The sequence below is a fragment of the Capricornis sumatraensis genome, chromosome 2 (assembly GCF_032405125.1).
Source record: "Capricornis sumatraensis isolate serow.1 chromosome 2, serow.2, whole genome shotgun sequence".
Classification (NCBI taxonomy): Eukaryota; Metazoa; Chordata; class Mammalia; order Artiodactyla; family Bovidae; genus Capricornis; species Capricornis sumatraensis.
The window spans coordinates 118,592,908-118,594,431 of NC_091070.1; the positions used below are offsets into that span (position 1 = coordinate 118,592,908).

A 1,524-nucleotide genomic window follows, 5' to 3' on the forward strand; every position below is an offset into this window, starting at 1 on the left:
TCAGGTGGTGCTCTAGCAGGGGCATGTTCCCCGGGTGCGCCCCTCAGAAGATGCCACATCCCTCCTTGCAGCAGGTGGGGTCAGACGTGTGGCCATCTTCCAAGGTTGCTGAGTGAGGGCCTGGGTCCTAGCCTCACTGCCCCAGGGGATTGCTTCTTACTGGTATAAAGCTGGAAGACAACAAACCCACCCCCAACTGCCAAGAAACCAGGAGAAGGAAGTCTTGCACAGCAGAGGAACTCGTTTACTTGTCAGTTCATGGCTTCAGCTCTCAGCCCCTCGGTGGTGAACATGATGAGATGGTGGAGGTAGTGGGCTGGGTGGCGCCCTTGGTGCCTCACTCTGGGGGTGGGCAGGGCGGTGGGCATTTAGGAGGACAGGACTTGACACATGGCTTAGGAGGGCAGGGCGGGGGGCATGGTGGAGGGCACTTTGGGGGTGGGGGGCATGGTGGGGGGCACGATGGGGGACACGGGGGACACTTTGGTGGTGGGCACTTTGGTGGCTGGCACTTTTCAGAGCACCGCTGCAGCAGCCTCTTTAAACAGCTGGGCTGGCATTTCGTTTCACACTTTTGTTCACACCCGGGCTCACATTGCTTGGGCTCATTCTTGGGTTCACCAGGTTTATTTTTATCATCACTCGACATTCCTTCTTGATTCTCTGAGCCCTGTAAAGAAATACATGACAGGTTGTTTGTGGGAGACCATACTGCAAGGTGGGAGGGGGGCCTCCTGCTCCTCACGCGTTCTGCCCTGTGCCCAGCTTATTCTTAAGAAAGCCTTTCCTGGGACATGTTCAGGCTCTGGACAGAATTCTTATCTAAGGGTTGTCTTCTTGTCCTTGCAGTGCACTAGTGACAACATTTCTTGATCTCGTCACCCTTACTTTGCTTTCTCTGCATTTATCCTTGTCTTCGTTCCATAGCCCCTAGAGTAGGAGTTCTTAGCCTAGGGTCCTGGGACCCTGTCCAAACCCAACATAAGAACCATACTTAGCCACATATTTACCAGTGTAATCAGTATCTTCCACAACCCCATGCATTTTATTTCATTCATTTAAAAACATTATTCTGAGGAGTCCGTAAGTTTGGAAGTCCACATTTCTAAAGGCATCCATGACATGAGAACAGAGTTAAAGAACTCCCATAAGAACACCTCCCCATCCCTCTGGAAATTGAATGGGAGGATACATTAGTGGGCTTAGTGACCTAGGACACTTATTTCAATTCTATGTCCTGTCTAAGCCCTCAAAACCTTAAGAATTAATTTTTTTTTTTTAATTTGGGGAATGAGGATGGAAAGAGTTGAATCCCTACCATGGCTGGGCTCCCATGGACCACTCTGGAAACTCCTCTCCTAGTTGATTAGGGTGAGGGAAGAAGTTAAGTGGAGATAAGTGGAGTTAAGTTAAGTTAATTTAAGTTAAGTTAACTGGGAACTTCTAGTTTCTCTGAAAATACGAATGTCAGAGCCACAAAACATGATTTTCAGGAGGAATTCCTTTTCTCCCCTCTGTTAAATT

At 49.1% G+C, this 1,524-nt stretch overlaps 1 protein-coding gene across 1 annotated transcript; it reads right to left on the minus strand.

Moving 5' to 3' along the window:
- Positions 1-337: 337 nt before the first annotated feature.
- LELP1 (late cornified envelope like proline rich 1) lies at positions 338-649 on the minus strand. Its single transcript, XM_068992198.1, has one exon. The coding sequence runs from the start codon at positions 647-649 to the stop codon at positions 338-340; it is 312 nt and encodes a 103-aa protein (XP_068848299.1).
- Between the last annotated feature and the right edge of the window lie 875 nt (positions 650-1,524).

Excerpts from the sequence above, each read along its gene's own strand:
- LELP1 (XM_068992198.1), bottom strand. The coding sequence starts at position 649 with ATGTCGAGTGATGATAAAAATAAACCTGGTGAACCCAAGAATGAGCCC.